At 36.1% G+C, this 14,506-nt stretch overlaps 1 protein-coding gene across 1 annotated transcript in view; it reads right to left on the minus strand.

Moving 5' to 3' along the window:
• Window positions 1-283: 283 nt before the first annotated feature.
• The window catches only part of LOC105480013 (G protein-coupled receptor 158), a 443,658-nt gene continuing 429,435 nt past the window's right edge, over window positions 284-14,506 (minus strand). The window contains exons 8-11 of the mRNA XM_011738438.3: window positions 13,000-13,138; window positions 7,557-7,662; window positions 5,585-5,731; window positions 284-4,723 (exon numbers count right to left, since the gene is read on the minus strand). Coding sequence (XP_011736740.2) covers window positions 3,224-4,723; window positions 5,585-5,731; window positions 7,557-7,662; window positions 13,000-13,138 — 1,892 coding nt within the window. The 3' untranslated portion in view covers window positions 284-3,223. The remainder of the gene's footprint in view (window positions 4,724-5,584; window positions 5,732-7,556; window positions 7,663-12,999; window positions 13,139-14,506) is intronic.

Below are 14,506 nucleotides of genomic sequence, written 5' to 3' on the forward strand. Positions count from 1 at the left end.
TGGTACTGTGTGTGGAGTAAACAAGCAAACAAAAGAGGTAGCTGAGTTAGTTCCCATTCGGGAAGAGCCGTCTTAAATCAAAACCACGAATAGGTTTGCTTGCTTCCCAAATGATTACCTGTGTGTTTGAGGCCACATTTGACTAATCACATATTCCTACAGACTGGCAACATGAGGATGTATGTGCACAAGGATACCGAGCCAAACAAATATATGGAATTTCCTTTAAAGTTAGACTAAATGAATTCAGTTTTCTATAGATGAACACACAAATCCCCACAAATCACTTTCATATAAATATGTTTTATTGCAGAGAAGTTATAATTATTTACATGCTGCAACACGTCACAACATAAATTTACCAAATATTTCATGGTGGGATGCTGTAGGTTTCAGATTATAGTTTTAGGAGAACCACAGATTAAGTGAAGAGACTTACAGCTTTATTGACTCTACGACTCTCAGTTGCTAAATGCTAGACGTCAAAAGGCAGTGTTTTTTCAGTCCTACCTGTCATAACTTGCATGCAGAAACCTAGGAAGCAAATACAAGAGAACTGTCGAGTTTCAAATCCATATTGCCACCAAAGTTTACAATGGGTTGAGTTATACTTCATGTCGTAAAGCATTTAATTCTTGCATAAAATATACAATTCTATTAAGATTGGTATAAATCTACGTATTTATAAACCCTGGCTTAAAAACAAGGACAGGATGCAGCCTGCACATGCATTGAGAAGGACAACCTAGCAAATGTTTGCGACCTTAAAAGTGTTTATTCACTTTCTGTGGTTATCAATCTGGAACAATAACCTCCTGACTTGTAAATTTCAACTTCTCTTGTTGATAATGGCAATGAAACTCTCAGAAAGACTCTAGGCACTCTCACTGATTTATGCTGGTGGAGAATAATCTATGAACTATAGAATGTCGCTAAGGTATAATTTGGCAAGTCTTTTTAAGTCACATCTCTAGCAGGATCAATCCTGAAGTGCAATAGAAAGTCACTGATGCTTGACCGCATATTTCTCAAGAAATGAATCAAGTGCTAACAAATTTCGGACATAAATGAAACAAGTATGTGGGTCTAGGAACTTCCAACCCAATTCACAAAGATTCCTTAAAGGAGGTCACCAAGCATATAGGCCCTTCATTGAAAAGGAAGAGATCAAAGAAATAAATGGTGTAAAGACACAAAAATAGAATTTCTATATCTTTTCAAACTGACCCCACCAACCTGAGTAATGCATAAAGCCAGCAAATGGGTGAGGAAGATTTGTGCACAGCTTTGCAAAACAGTGAAGTGCTTGCTTACTCCTGAATAAAAAAATCACTGAGAAAAATTTGACGATGAATATGGAGAATTCTGTTTTTACCTTCCACTGAAAATAATACTAAGAACAGCCCTATATCCACTCTCTGATTCTGTTTCTCCATCTTTTATCACCCTAGCATGTCCTCCTTGCTGCTTGTGACATAAACAAATAGTTATTTGTGCTGGGAGTGTCCTGGCCAAATAAGCAGTTGATACTTCGGTGTTTACAGGGAGAAAAAGGGAAGTCTCAGTTCTATTTCTGAGTGATTCTTTGAGACCGAGCTTTGGAATCTCATTGCATGATCATATCGGTAGGGCTAAGTCGGCAGCTTAGGATTCCCATGCCAAGAGATCAGTGTGGAATGCAATAAGCTTTATAAAATATGCTTTGGGGGCTGCTTTGCCTTGCAAATAGACCTTACATGTTACATTTTGAGCAAGTGGCTCACAATGGCAATTTGCAGGACTTAGACATTTTCCAGTGCTTGGGAGAATTAAGATTCCATACCACCTTATAGGCTTTGAATAAATAAGGTTATAAAACCTCTTTGGGATTTGAGCCCAGCAAATTCTACCTCTAGCTGAAGCAATGAATAAGAGTTTACGAGAATAAATAGTTTAAGGTATTTTAAAATACTGTATTTCCAGTGCACATAATAAAAATATATCCATACAATGATCTTGATGCTACCATAATTTTTTGCTTTAAAAAAATAATCCCTTGAAAGTGCTATCAGGAGCTACCTGTGTTTTTTTGAAAGGCAAACTTCCCGGGTCTGTAGTACTGCTATACTTCTCATGTCATCCCTAGAGTCTTCCCTTTCCAAAGGTAATAATAATGCACAGTATATTTTTCTCACTCTTAGCTTCTTCCTTAGGAAATGCTGCTAAGTATGAAATACTGAAAGAGTTAAAAGGGACAATTAATTGGAATGAAGGTGTTATCTATCTCTGACTTTGAATAAACAATGGATAAGTTGTCCTTAACTTATTGAGACATATGACTAAGTAGGACCACTTGATCTCCAATATTAATAAAGCTTCTGAGTCCTAACAAGAAATGCAAAACAAGTAACTCAACTTGTATAAAAAACCCTGATTAAGACAGTATAACAAACCATGATGTGAAATAATAGAGTCAAATTCAAAGTCACAATATATAAACCACAGCCAAAACTGAAAGTTTTTATAGTAACAGTGATGGCTTCCGAAGCCGGAGAAAGGTTACTGTACTTCAAGAATCAACTAAAGTTGATAGATAGCAGGTATTCTGTAAGGTGCAATAACAATTGAGTAGCTGCAGATTGCATAAATGTGTTGTGTCACATAATACCAAAGTTATTTGCAAAAATTATACAATCTGGAATGCTTGAATATGAGACACAACGATGTACTGAAACATACATTGATAAGAAAATGAAAGCAATCATTAATATAAAAGAGATTTTTGGGATGCATTAAATTAGCAGTGCTATCAAGGTTAAATAGGTAAAGTAAGTTCTTCTCGGACAGCTACTTAGAATTTCAGTTATATACGTTTATACCTTTTCCTTCTTTGCAAATCTGGTACGTCTTCTGTGCCTCCTGGTTTACCTGGCCTAGGATCTTCAAAGTCCCATGGGTAAATATTGATCAGGGCAGACATTGTGGACTATTTTCCTTAAACATGCTGAAATGGAAAGATTTTCCTAGTGTTACCAGGGGAAGGACTTTCTTGACCAAAGTCTGACTTCATTATGACATTGTTGCTCTTGTCCCCCAGGTCCTCTTCTACCCATACTTCTGACTTCACTCACCATCCGTCATGTTTTCCTCGATTGACAAATCCTTCTTGGGAATTTTTGATTCTTATATCTTCTGTCTTTATCCAATCCGGGGTTCCCTCCTTTTCCTCTTCTTCCTGGGGATGCTACACTTTAAAAGTATCCCAGACTTCTTCTTTCCGAGGCCCTGCTATCTTACTTGCACTTAGAGCAGAAGAAGCAGGTAAAGCTACACTTCTTCCAGCATTTGGTTGAGCTGGGGTCTCAAACTCCCAAGGGCACACCTCTGCTCGTGACATTAAAGGTTGCTGGAAGTTATTACTTGAGTTATAGGAGCCACGCACATTCTCCTCAGAGGATGTCTTTTTTTCCTGGTGTCCTATTTGGTTGAGATTTTCATTCTCTGTTTTTGATGCTACAGCTTTGGGGGGCAGTTCTTCACTCTGCCCAGCACACACTTTGGCTGCATGAGGCTGACCTCCGTTCTCCTCTTTTGCCCTCTCTTGGAGAACTGGAGTCTTGGAAATGAAATGCTTCTCATCTTCCAAAATGGACTGGCCTTGGATCCCCCAAAGGCATACTTCAGCCTTATCTGTGCACTTCTGATTGGATTGCTGACAAACTTCAGCTGCCTTAGGCTTGTGGTGAGATTTCTCCTTTAAGGAAAAAGTGGGGTTTTTCTCCATTTCAGAAGCCACAATAGATACATGCTTTTGAACTTTTGATTCTGAAGGCACAGGACCAGGGGTCAGGTCATAAACCTCCCAAGGACACACCTCCCCAATGTCAAAGTTGTCCTTCATCTGGGTGGCGCCTGGGTTCAGGTCAGAATTGGCAGTGGTGGGGTTGACCCTTTGTTGTTTCATAATCCCAGATTTCTGAGGCTTTCTTGGCTCCTCCGCAGGATTTGAGTTTTGGGGGGTAGGATCTTTAGGCTCTGTGTTATCAGAATTTGAGTGATTTCTGTTTGTCTCTTTATCTTTTGGCAGAGGTTTCTGGGATTTAGCACTTTCTTCCACACCTGCTGTTTGGGTTTTCCCAGCTAATCCAAGAGTCTTCTCCTTGGCACTTGCTATGACACTGAGAGACTTCTGTAACATTGACGTTCGTGGGTGTCCAGGCTTCTTCTCTGAGCTGAGGTTGTGAGCACTTGCTGACTTGCACACCAACGGCACCGACTCCGTGGACTCAGCCTCGCTGTCTTCTTTTAGTTTTTGTGTCAGTTTCTTACTCGACAGGGATTCCAGTGTGGAATTTTCTGTCACCTCCTCCTCTTGGCTTTCTGTGGGTAGGCTACTGGACTCTTCCGTTTGGTCTCTCACGTGGTCATAAGTGCTGTGGGATTTCTTGAGTGAGAAGACTCGGTTTTTCAGGTTCTCCTCCTTGGATTTCCCTGTGTTCCCTGAAGACTCCGGGGGGTTCTTCCTGATGAGGGCAGTGCCTTTGGCTGTGCCATGGTCGGTGCCCTCCTTGTCCTCTTTAGAGCACTGCCTGCTGACTGTCTCTGGGATCTCGGTAATGCGTCTCATGATGGAACGACCTAGGCCCTTCTTTGAGCACCGCTTTTTCTGGAGGTGAGGGTTGTTTGTAATCATCTTCTTTCTTTTATATATTTCCAGTTGGGCATAGAGTTTTTTCAGCTCATCCTGCCAGAACAAAAGCAAATTCAAAGAAGTGTAGAATTTAGTGTTTCGCCATAGAAGATCACTACATGGTACTAGAATTCAGTAAACTTGGGCTCTTTAGGGCAACTGCTCTACAGCTTTCTCTGGCATATGTACTTGTCGATTTTCTCCCCATTTATACTTTCTGATTCTTTTGTGTTTTGTTTCACATAAAGCGTGGACCTTAAGACATGAACTCATGTATTCTAACCTTGCATTAAGGAGCAAGCACTTTGCACATTCAAGTTGTGTGGACCAGACTGAGCCTGGACCAGCACAAAACACAGCATGTTGTTTATAGGTGAACCATATCCCTGAGTAGTATTGGAAGCATCATGTAGCCATTGATAAAGTTACATGTGATGTTAGATTAGGCTTAGAGGGTAACAGTCCTTTGACTGCTAAAAACATCTGCTTCCTTCAGACGCTGATATGTTGTCGTAGATTATTTTAAATAATCCAGGCTCTCCTCTCTGCTCCACAGATCTATCCTACCTTTCCCTAAGCAAGATGTCATAAACATGTATTATGGAACATGTCTAATCAGTTCATCACTATGAATACCAATAAGTCAGTTAAGACTCCTGAGGTTGACCAGGCTACTTATAAAAGCTGAAATGGCCTGTGCATTCTAATTTATACTATGGTTCATATATTTCAGAACTGGATTAACTCTGCATTTGACATCTTCAGTTCATACCCAAACACATTCCCTCTTTCTGAGACATACACGCACAAACATGAATGCACATGCATGCACACACTCCCCACCAACCCACAGATGCCTGCCTGTATAAATAAGGCTAATCTGAAATAGGAAGAAAGATAGAGTACTGGCATTACCCGAATGTCCTCTGGATCCAAGCTGTGCTCACTCCAGGCTGAATTGATACTGCTGTTCAGGTAGGATCCAGATCGGCCCATGTCTAGCTCATCCTCATATGCTTCTGTCGCAATATCATCTCGTGGGTTATTGCTTGAATGTGAAAACTGAAACAGAAATTCAGTATGAGCTGTGGAACCTAGCTCACTGTAAGACATTGCATATATATATATATATATATATATATATATATATATATATATATATATATTCCTTGGCACTTATCTATCTAAAATACTGTTTTAAATACCTTATTTGTCTGTCTCCCCCTCCCCCTCTCCCCTTCTCCAGAATATAAGTACCGTGAGAATACAGGTTTTTATCTGTTCATTTCTCTTATTCTAAGGATATATAACAATGCCTAGCAATGCCCCTGTATAATATTTTAACATTCTTTTTATTGAGATAGAATTCACATACATACTACAAAAATTATAAATTTAAAGTGTACATGTCAGTTCTTGTTGTTACATTCATGAGGTTGTGCAACCATCACTATTATTTAATTCCAGAATAGTTTTGGAATATTCATCTCAAAGAGAAACCTTGAATCCATTAAGCAATCACTTCTAGTCATCCTTCCCCCAGCCTGTGACAAACACTAATCTACTTTCTGTTTCTATAGATCTGCCCATTCTGGACATTTCACATAAATGGAATCATGCAATGTGTGGCATTTTGTGTCTGGCTTTTGCACTTCTTATTGTTGTAACATGTGCCAGAACTTCATTCCTTTTCACTGACAAATAATATTCCATCATATGGATATACCACATGTTGTTTATACATTTATCAGTCGGTAAACATTTGGGTTGTTCCTACTTTTTGTGTATTATGAATAACACTGCTATGAATATTCATATACAAGTGTTTTGTATGAACAGATGTTTTCATTCCTCTTTGGAACTCAGCAACAATTTATTAAATAATCTCAGTATACCTCCATCCATCTAAAAAAAAACTGTAATCGTATTATGCAAAGTATTAAAATAGTTAAGATAATCTATACAAATACTTGTGTCTAGTTGATGTAATTCAAGTATAGGTATCTTGTTCTGTTTACAATGGTTTAGCCTTTTCAATCAGGCTGAATCTCAATGTTTTGGTTAACTGCGAGAGTTGAGGAAAGCCTGGAGTGAAAGACAAGAAATCACAACTCTGGTTTCAGTTGTGCTAACACTGTATTTTGTGGCACTGAAAAGATACACAGTGTTCTACTATTGTGTTTACGTATAAAAGAGGAAAATAATAATAATGCTATAATTTGTATAATACATTCCCCTCACAGAAAAAAACTCCAATATCATTTTATTTTATTCCAGGAAGCCTTACTATTACATCATAAAAAAAAATCAACAGTCCTGGCTACTGTCATAACACACAGCCAGTTTCTGGGAGAGCCATGAGTCTAGAATCCTGCATTCTGAGTCCTGGCTCATTTTTCCTCATTTCATGGTGCTGCCTGGATAAGTCTGTCAGTGTCTATCATTAAGGAGATTCCTCTATATATAAAAATTTATTTCCATATACATAAAAAATTATTTGAATGTTTCAAACACAAGATTTCTCTGGATATGAATCCAAACAAGAGGATTCTTAGAATAGGAGGGTTCTTTTAAAGAATGATCTTGATGTTACAGCTAGAATGAGCCCATAATAATTAAAACATATTAGACATCAATATATTTGGAAAAAGACTGAAACAGATGATGGGTTTTTGTACAAACAAAGTCATTTAAAAATGTAAGAAGTTTCCAAAATTCGAAAAGAAAACAGCCAGCCAGTTTCCTGAGGAGGGAGCTTTAAAACTGTTTTAAATGTTAAGCAAATTTCCATACCTCCCTTTGCCCACAGGATAAACAAATCCATGTTCATTTAAAATAAGTTTTGCAAAAAAAAAAAAAAAAAAAAAAAGGAATATCAGAAGAATACCTTTGGAATCAAAAGCAACCCGATGGTGACTGTCACAGTCAAATGAGTATGTGCAAAATACAGCATCAACATCCAATCAGACTGAAGTCTCGAGGCAAGAACAAATCTGAAATGAGAATTCATTGAGTTTAACAATCCAAGATTAAGATTCTACTTAAAACACTAGGATTACTTGGAAACTCTTTTTTCCTCATTGTATTAAAAAAAACAAAAAGGAAATTGTATTACTGTTTCTATGGCATATATTTTCATCTCAGAAGAATAAAGTCGAAGCTTAATTTGATGCATAAGATATGAACCTTTTATTATTTATGATTTTAGATTAACAGAAAGGCAGCATAATTTCCAAGATTATTATTTTGTATGTAAAGTGGCCTCCGAAAATCAAAGTGGAAATATATGTAAATTCAAAAGAGGAGTAGACTACAAACTTATAATACAAATTTGCAGAGTTATGAGTTCTAATCTTCTTAGAACTCATAATTTGCCTACAAAACATCAATGTTTAAAAAGAATTATAATTAAGAAAAAAGGTGGACAATTATCTTTGTGACTAATCCAACGATTCAAATGATAAAACAATGAATAAAACCACTTAATGAAACATACTAATGGTTTGTAAAATGTACCCTTTAAAATAAATTGTTCCAAATTATCAAACGGTCTAAAATTTAAAATGCAGTATTTAAAAATCTTATCTTACTGAGAAATTTATAAAGTTGTGTTCCAGTATGCCTCTGCAGGAAAAATGGTGAGAAATTCAGTACTAAGGTTTACTCTAGTAATTTGGGAATATTTTCATAGATTAATAGGTGTATGTACACAGTTCATGTTTTAAGGATTCACCCTTACGCAGAAACCAGGGGTTGCTTTTATAAAGGTCTTATCCATTCTTTATCCATGAAGGCAAAATATGACATTTTGCCACTTGAAATCAGAGAATTACAATTTTGTTTTACATCATCAAATTTGCAAAGTTAACATCCTAAGAAAATGCCCATATTATAATCACAAAACAAACATATATTAATGGCTAAAATGGGAAGAAACTAACTTTTATATCTTCATTCTACCATATTAATGACAAATTTACTAAGTAAATTATCATTAATGTTTAAAATTGTCATCAAGAGGATTTCTTTCTCATTTTCACCTCCATGCTGCTCCCTTAAGGATATCAAGCTAAAATGGAAGCTCAGGAGTTACCCAAAATGGAGAATTGTTTTCCCTTGTGTCTAGAGATGCAAACCAAATAAGCTTGTAACATACATAAAGTATAGGGCACTCATCACAATAGCTCACATTTCATTAAAGAGGGATAGGGCTTTCTGGCTAACCATCTTCTCTAACTTCTTTGTGAGAAAAGTGTGACCTTACACATACCTTGAATATGACTACAAAACTGAACCAGTTTTGACAAAAGTTTCTGAAAAGACTTTTGACACAGTCTGTTTTCCTGGGTCAGGTTTTTTTTGTTTGTTTGTTTTTTGTTTTAAGCATTGAAATACGATCATTATACTCAGTAATAAGTAACAGTCACTGAGGCATATAAGGGATATAACACTCTGGAAAAATAATGCAAATACAGTCTGTTGGGGGTCATTCCAGTATTGGAGCAGAAAGTTACATTAAAGGAGACAAATTCATAAAAGGATCCTCATGTACTGAGAATTCCATCTTAAATGCAAACCAAATACACTTTAAGCTAGCATGACAATATCTAGAAGGACAAATGCTTGCACATAATTTAAAATACTGAACCTTCAAAAAACCACCAACTGTTAAATATACAGACATCACTCCCAAATTAATCAGTTTTAAATTACTGCCATGTTTTTAAGGTTGTAATTCCGACTAGAAATATTTTGAGAAAAACTGGGTTTTGTGGTAATTTTAAAGCTTTATTTTTTCAAGAGTATTTCATCTTTTAAAAAATAGGTCTAAAAGCCAGGAGCATAAAATATTTGAAAATTGAGGTTAAAAATAAACACACTTTTAAAAGTCTTGTACTTTCTCACAGGTTTGCTTTATGCTTAGCACTAAAAATAATAAGGGATTATAATAGGCTAGGTAAAGCGCCTCTGCATTATTTATCCTTTTAGACTTCTTATTAGTCTATTTTTGTGCAATTTGACAATTTGGTATGAATGAAGGTAAATCTATATATAATGTGTGGTCATAGTTTTTAACTTATATATGTGTATATGCATATATACATACAAACAATTTTATATTTTAAGCATATAAGAAAGAACACATGCTATATTGATAGAGAATATATTTTTCAATGTTGGAAGTCTTATATTATTCCATTCAAGAAAAAAATTACCAAGATGGATATAGCTGATTTAAATTATTATGTTATTGCTGCTTATTCTTGGACTTTAAAAATATTTGAACCATCACATATATAAATTCAGTCCATATGTAAATAAGACATTGTACATCCTTGATTTATTATTGCCTGTTACTTTTTCCCTATCAATTCCCTCAAAATCAGGGTTATGCAGATTTACTGTGTTAAACTATAATTCCATTCCTTCATCCTTTAGAGACATATAAATTAAATTTCTGAGAGTAGCTAATATATGCTATGATTCTTTATAGTCAATGTACCACAGTCTGATCCAATCTAGTCTAGGCAGAAAGATATAGTAGGTCAAATTTGGAACTTAAAACATAGGGCTTCTTCAGGTTTATTTAAGCTTGCTAAAAAAATCAAAGCCTATCAAGCTAGTTACTGCTACCAATGGAAGTTCTCACTTTTCAAAAATAACAAGGGTCCACACAGTTGTCTGTAAGAAAATTGATCTTGCAAGTACGTCATGTCTACTCAACACCAAATTTACTAGGTTCAACATGGAGCATTCAATCAGAGCATGTGTCTGTAAGAACCAAGCTCATGTTCATGTGATTCCGGCTGGGCCAGTGGGTTGCTTAGGGCTCTGTAGGAAAGATTTAAAGCAAAGTAGTAAAGCTGTTTTCAATCAGTATTTAACGTGTACTTCCTGTCACCTTGAATCAGTAGTAAAACAGTATTTTCTGAAGTGGGGATGCTGTTATCAAATGTCAAGTGAGGTTTAGGGGGATTCCATGGTCAATTAAGTTTGCAAAATGCTAGTTAAATAGGATTTCTTGCAGCAGGACTTCTCAGCATGCTAACTTGCATAGTGACACTGAAAAGGAGACTATCAATGTATCATAAATATGCAAACACACATAAACATCTAAAAGTGATATACTAAGATGTCAACAGTGATTATCTTTGGGTAGTGTGATTGGGGAGTTTACTTTTTTCTTTATCGTTTTACGATTTTTCTTTAACATCTGTTTTTTTTCTGAGATGGAGTCTTGCTCTGTCACCCATGCTGGAGTGCAGTGGCACAATCTCCACTCACCACAACCTCCACCTCCTGGGTTCACGCCATTCTCCTGCCTCAGCCTCCCAAGTAGCTGAGACTACCAGCGCCTGCCACCACGCCCTGCTAATTTTTTGTATTTTTAGTAGAGACAGGGTTTCACCATGTTAGCCAGGATGGTCTTGATTTCCTGACCTCGTGATCCACCCACCTCAGCCTCCCAAAGTGCTGGGATTACAGGCGTGAGCCACTGTGCTCAGCCTAAACTTTTAAAAGATTCATTTAAGGATAGTTTACCATGCCTACTCCTGAAAGAACCTGGGTCAGTTTAGAGTTTGACATCTATTAAGAAAAGAAATTTAATGATTAATAACTGAACAGAGTCAGCTTTAAGGAATAAAAGGATATTTAGATATTAAACCTGTAAACAGATTTAAGTACTTGGACAATTTCTTTCTAAAAAAATCCAGCAGTTTATTAAAAGGCTGGTGGACAATCTTCTGCACTACATAAGCACACTTTGACCATAGAAGACATTTAAACTCATCTCTGAGAGGCCGCCTTACTGGTTTATAACTCTTTAGTTGATTTGTTAACATTTAACTTGTAACTGGTTGCAGAAAAGCATGTTTGTTGTATCATGAAATACTCTGCAAATAAGCAAAAAAGTAGCTTTTCTTGGAAGAAAGTCTGGGGAAAATGGCAAGGCTGATTGAGCTCTGGCATCAGGAGGAGACGTTCTATGGCACTCAAGATACTGTCGACTGAGGGCATCCTCTCTTAGGTCCTGAAACTCCAGTCTGAGTAGCTGAAAAACCATTTCTTACTTTGCTTATTTAAAATCTTATATTTCCATTGTTATCTTTCCTTCCTTTTCTAACGTCTTTCTTTCTCCTCTCTCTTGAGAGAGAGGGCAAGACAAAGCAAAGAGGCCAGTTCTCTAGATTCCTGGCCTCTTGATGGAGTTTCCAGTGTTGTCAGACCATAGATACCTCCTTTTCTTATTTAAGAGTTTTAAAAGTGTAGGCAGTAACAGTGGTCCACTGCTGTCTGGCAATGTCTCTTTCTAATGATGCAAGACCGCATCTTCTGATTGTTGACTAAAGTCAGAGAGGATAGGCATCCTACAGAACTCCCCCAGGCCCACAGCCTCCTCCTCCCACCCCCTCTTCCATTCTCACTGATCTCCAGGAGAGTCTGAAGGCCAAAAATGGAACAGAAACCAAAGAAAGGGGATTTGTCTCTGAGTCCAGAGACAAATATTCAACATTTCTAATTTTCTTGAGTGTGTCCTGACTTTCCATATCTGTCAAGCAATTGAATGACATCTTTTTGTTGCTTTTTAAATGACAGAATTCCTTCTTACAGTTCTGCCCTGAGAGTTTCATTTCATTTTCAAATATGAATCAGGGACACATTTTCAGAAGATAAGTCATATATGTTTCATTTTGTTCACTTCATGATAAGCCACTGTCTTCTTCCTCTGTTCTTGTCTGCTAAAGAGAAACCTGGGATGATCACAAAATAGAGGACCAAGCTATACATTCTTATCCCAGAAATTCATTACTAGAATGTGTGACAGTGGCAAAGCCCATTGCACATGATAATCTAGTCATCAGATTGAAGTAGTTTTTGTGTTTTGAATTCCACAGAATTCATACATATAAGTTGTCTATATGAATACTGAGATTTTGAAAATATAAACCAGCCCATTAAACACGAATGAAAACATAGATGAGTTAACTGTATCTGCTTTACAATGTATGCACATACTGCATTATATCTTCATAACGAAAAGTGCTACATATTATAAACAATACTCCATTATACTTCCATAAGTGGCTTAAGATAGTACAATAACATTGAGTTAACCTTCAAAATAGAAGGCAATAAACAACACAGCAGAAGGAACAACAGCTTTAAAAACAAACTATTCATTTTCCATATCTATAAAAGAAATTAGTCAACTTATAAAATGCTATCTTTCCTAAGTCTTTCTATTATGCATCTTATCTAATTTTGCTATTTAAAATGCAACATATCAGAAAAATAAAAGGTATTTACTAGCTCTACAGATCACTTGCCTAATTGTATGGAATATAGCAGAGATGATGAGCTCATTGTGAACTGCAACAGCCATATAGCGGGGCTCATGGAATGCCGATGGGACTGTCCGCACTGCATAGCAGAGATAAACACCCCACAAGAGGAATAAAAATTCAGCTGTGAAAATAACAAACAATTTTCATCAGTTTTACAGGTGAAGAAAAAATAAAATTATAATTCTTTAGCATGCATTTTGTCTATTATTAAACGTAAGTTTTTTTAGAAATAGATGGGTTAGAAAGTCTTATTCACATATAAATACAAATGCCATATATTTTTAAATTTCATTCAGTTTATTGAATATTTTTCAAAGGTACACTTTGTTGTTATTGCATTTCATTTAAGTGTATACTTTGTTGTAATAGCATTCAGAATCTTCTAATTTTTTGCTAATACCTTGCTTTTTCCCAAAACCATTATAAAATAGATTTTCATATCCCCAGCCTAAGTTTAGGATGCTCGTGGAACACTCAGGTCACAATAAAGTTACTAAGGCAACAACAACAAAATTTTAGAACATGTTTATACGCAGCTTCTAGAAATTTAAGTTCTAACTGCACTAAGCCCAGTACAAGTAAAGATACCATTGCCAGCTATGTGAGAACACACGTTGCTAAACATTCAGTGGCATATTTTATAAATAAAACCTTGTTTTGTCACACACGACAGAAATCATGTCTTCTGTGGGTTGAGTGTGGAAAGGTTTAGTAAAATTCACAATCGCCTTGTTTGATCACTGAAGTCAGAAGAGACGAGCACAGTGTAGCAGCTAAGAATGAGGACTTCAGCGCCATGTTACACATAATCCTAACTCTGGCTCTATCCTTAAATAACTTTGCACAATCTTAGACAATTTACTTAACCTCTCTGGTCAATTTCTTCATCTGGAAAATGAGGATAATAAAAGTGTGTATTTCATGTGATTATGTGCTAATTAAATCAAATAATGCATATAAAGCACTTAACATAGTTTCTGACATGTAGTAATTGTTAAATAAATGTTTTTTATTATTAAACGTTTCATTTGACACTTTTCCCAAACTAACTATTGCTATTTCATCTCATTTTGAGTGATAATCTATACAACCCATTTTATCTGTCTTAGTGATATGAACTTTCTGGAAGATAATGTCTAATTAGAAAGTTCTAATTTGGAGAAAACATTTCATCAAATGCATTATCTAGATGGAACTTTCTTGTCAACAGAAACATTGATATCCATTCAAATCATGGATCATCCATCTAAAAACCAAGGTGTTTTCCTTGCCAAAGTTTCAGTATATTTCAATCAGCATTTAAACAGTAGGTAGGGCCTTAATTATTCAAAATCCCTTAAATAAACAAATGTCTCAGGAGCTACTCTAAAACCCTGATGTAGCCAGAAGACAAAGAAAAAAATTAATGTCACTCCAAACTCTCCATGAGATCTAGTGTAGGTCTGTCTTATTCAGCATGGTGGACTTTGGCCATACTATGAATGTTTCC

The sequence above is a fragment of the Macaca nemestrina genome, chromosome 9, assembly GCF_043159975.1.
Source record: "Macaca nemestrina isolate mMacNem1 chromosome 9, mMacNem.hap1, whole genome shotgun sequence".
Lineage (NCBI taxonomy): Eukaryota > Metazoa > Chordata > Mammalia > Primates > Cercopithecidae > Macaca > Macaca nemestrina.